This window comes from Eumetopias jubatus, unplaced genomic scaffold, assembly GCF_037043125.1.
Source record: "Eumetopias jubatus isolate StellerSeaLion01/CBP00866 unplaced genomic scaffold, mEumJub1_p1.0 scaffold_2, whole genome shotgun sequence".
Classification (NCBI taxonomy): Eukaryota; Metazoa; Chordata; class Mammalia; order Carnivora; family Otariidae; genus Eumetopias; species Eumetopias jubatus.
Window position 1 is genome coordinate 104,180,337 of NW_028274808.1, and position 3,614 is coordinate 104,183,950.

Genomic DNA, 3,614 nt, shown 5'->3' on the forward strand with positions numbered 1-3,614 from the left:
TGGAATCCATCACCTGACAGGAATGGGACTTGATGGTGACTTTCGGCGCGGCCACAGACTTTTCCTTCTAGCGAAACCTGTCTAACCAGCTTACTCCGCTTCCGGGTACTGGCCGCACTGCCTGCCGGCTGTCACGGAGCCAGCGGACCTCCCGGCAGCGCCTGCGCGCTGGAAGAAGAGCGCACGGGGCCCGTTTCCGGGTATGGGGAGCGCGCATGCGTAGGCGGGCAAACTGGGGCCAGTTTAGGGCCAGGTGAACGCGGAAGTACAGGACGTGAGGGTGTGCTGGCTGCTCCGACCGTGGTGGGGCGACTGGTGCGAGATGGAAGAGGGCGCAGCTGCGGATGATGGTCGGGACGGTCCCCGGGAGCGGCTAGGCTTGGGTGAAGCTGGGAGACAGCAGCAGAACCACGAAGTGCGGTCTCAATCCCAGGCCGACCGGTTTCCAAAGCATTCCTACTGGTTGGATCTCTGGCTCTTCATCCTCTTGGATGTAGTGTTGTTTATCTTCGTGTATCTTTTACCATGGTGAGTACTCGGAACGCAGAACTGAACCGGTAGGGAGCTTACCACTACAATCTGGGGGGAGGCAAGGTAACTGAATTCCAGAGAGTATGGTATGCCCATGGTAATAATATAGCTGGTTAATGGCGGGGTCGAGGGGCGGGTGGTGTTGGGGTCGGGATGAGGCTGGAATGAAAGTGTTCTTCCTTGCACCTCAGCGAGGGTCTTCAAAGAGGTGTGGAAGAAACTTGGCTTCATAATTTTTTTCTTATGTTTTGGAATGAAACCAGCTGGGTTTGAGTTCCTGCACTACCACAAAGGAATTAAAGAAGTTATTTAGCTTTTCTGAGCTTTATTTTTCCATTTACCATTTGGGACCAGTAGTAACCAGGTCATAGGGGTGTAGTGAGGATTAAATGAGATAGTAATTTATCTAAAAGCGATTCGCATTTTTGCCTGGCAGCAGTAAGCCCTTAACTAAAGGTGTTGTTACTATAACTACAGTTTGACCTCGAGTAGGCCAGGTAGGTATCTCGAACAGGTCCAAGCCTGAACTCTTAGTAACTTCTTACCAAAATGTACTTATTTTTCAGTGTCCTTATTTCAGTAAATGTTAACTTTATTCATTCAGTACCCCTCCCAGAAGCCTGGGACTCTTTGATTTTCTCCTTTTACATACACCCACACATGCCAAAACACCAACTGTTAAAATAACAAAATTCTGTAGGTTCCACTTGCAAAATCCTTGCTCTCCATTTTCATTGCCACCCACTCTGAAAAGACAGTTTTGGAAGGGGATAAGGAAAGGAAAGGTAGAGAAGGGGCAGGGGAGCAGAACAAGAAGAGGGACACAGGACTGAGATGGTAAGGGAAAAGTTCAGGAGAGAAGCGGTGAGCTGAAGGGAGGGCCTGTGGAAGAAAAGCGGTGCAGCTCATTTGGGCATCAGGGAGCTCTCTTGGACTTTGGAGTTGTTGACTTATCATAAATTAACTTTTCTCAATCCATGATAGGCAATTATGTCTTCTTTCCCCACCCCCAAAATTTTGGCAAAGATTTGGGCATGAGCTCATTGTATCTAAGGCCCCATTGTCGCTGATTTCTTGGATAATGTGGCAGATTAGAAGGCAGAGGGTTGAGGGGCGCCTGGGTGGCTCAGTTGGTTAAGCGGCTGCCTTTGGCTCATGTCATGATCCCGGGGTCCTGGGATCAAGCCCCGCATCGGGCTCCGTGCTCAGCGAAGAGCCTGCTTCTCCCTCTCCCTCTGCCTGCCTCTCTGCCTACTTGTACTCTCTGTCTCTGTCAAATAAATAAATAAAATCTTAAAAAAAAAAGGCAGAGGGTTGAGTGGGTGAATGGAAGAGATGGGTATTTCTGTAAGATACTCTGCCAAACTATTTGTAGAGTTTTCACTCTCCTCTACTTCCCCTCCTTTTTTGGTAGAGACTGATACCTCATTTATAGTGATTTTTTTTTTTTAATGACAGTTTTCAAGGGCGCCTGGGTGGCACAGTTGGTTGAGCGTCTGACTCTTGGTTTCGGCTCAGGTCATGATCTCAGGGTCGTGAGATCGAGCCCTGTATTGGGCTCCACACTCAGTGCAGAGTTTTTCCTCTCCCTGCCCCCTGCTCCCACTCTCGTCTCTGAAATAAATAAATAAAAATCTTAAAAAAAAAAAAAATGACAGTTTTCAGCTCTGGGTAGAAAATGTAAGCCATAGGAGGAATACTCCAGGCCTTTTTTTTCTTTCTTAACAATACGTAAATCATTTAGAAATAGGAAAGTGACTGACACAATCTAGATTTTCAGATATTGGGGTAAAGTATTAAAACTGGAAGGAGACAGGGGCGCCTGGGTGGCTCAGTCGTTGGGCATCTGCCTTCGGCTTGGGTCATGGTCCCAGGGTCCTGGGATCGAGCCCTACCATTGGGCTCCCTGCTCCGCGGGAAGCCTGCTTCTCCCTCTTCCACCCCACCCCTGGCTTGTGTTCCCTCTCTCACTGGGTCTCTGTCTGTCGAATAAATAAAATCTTAAAAAAAAAAAAAAAAAAAAACTGGAAGGAGACATTGTTGACAAATATTTGGTTTTTACAGAATGGTTTGCCTGATGTCTAGATTAAGAAGTTGGCTCCTGGAGTGGATTCTGAAAATGACTACAAACTTCTTGAACATAGAAGACAGGATTGTGCAACAGAATTTTAAACTCTGAGGGACTTTCTTTCATTTTACATACTCTTGTTATTCCTTTTGGGGACTATATTAAATGGGTAATCTCACCCATTCATAGCTTAAGTTCTTAAAACTACTCTTTGATTCATGTTTAAAAACTTTTCAGACATCTGATAGCTTTACAGGGGCTGCATATTAAAGCATTTATACGTAAAGGTTTAATGTATTCATTAACAAATATGGTAATGTCTTGCCTTTAACATTTTAAGGATTAGCCAGGGTTTAGTATGATGCAAAAATGTGGTGAAATATTAAGGTGAAGTATTTAAAAATAAATTACTCAAAAGCAATGGAAGAAAAAGGAGTTAAGGGCAAAGTGCAGGCCCAAAATGTATTGGCTGTTAAGTACCAATTTAATTTTTAGATTAAGTGGGCCTCTGTTATGGTTGCCAGATTGATACAATCTCAGAGAAAGTATAAATATCCAACATTGGAAATCTAGTGTGCATGTCCTCTTACCTGGATGCTTCCCCTTGCTTCATTTTAAGTTCCCGAACTTCCCTAAAATAGGACTGTGTTTGAAACCTATTTTTTATTATTGTGATTGTATTAAGAATGCTTGTAGCTAAAATATGTTTTTGTTTTTATAATGTCTTTACCTTAAATACTTCAGCAAAGTCATTTCAGCAAATATTTGATCACTTACTCGGCCAGGTACAGTAGTAAGCAAAAAAGACAAAAAATCCTTGCCTTCATGGAGCTTACATTCTTTTATATCTAAATGTTAGTAAGAATTTACATTCTAGGAGTGAACAGCTGGTGTTAAATCAGAAAGGTCACGCTCCCAAAGCAGCTACTAAAAGCCCTTCAGAAGCTAGTCCTATTATATAACAGATACTCCTTTATGTAACAGATGTTAGAAGTGGGCTCTTGTGGGGGCACCT

General features: G+C 44.2%; 1 protein-coding gene across 1 annotated transcript; it reads left to right on the forward strand.

Annotated features, from left to right (window-relative positions):
• The first annotated feature begins 226 nt into the window (after positions 1 to 226).
• On the forward strand, positions 227 to 3,351 carry ARLN (allregulin). The gene is made up of 2 exons (XM_088021059.1): positions 227 to 528; positions 2,596 to 3,351. Coding segments are annotated over exons 1-2 (207 nt in total). The 5' UTR covers positions 227 to 322; the 3' UTR covers positions 2,597 to 3,351.
• Positions 3,352 to 3,614: the final 263 nt, after the last annotated feature.

What these genes read in the sequence shown, in the direction of transcription:
- ARLN (XM_088021059.1), top strand. Translation starts at nt 323, where the DNA reads ATGGAAGAGGGCGCAGCTGCGGATGATGGTCGGGACGGTCCCCGGGAG.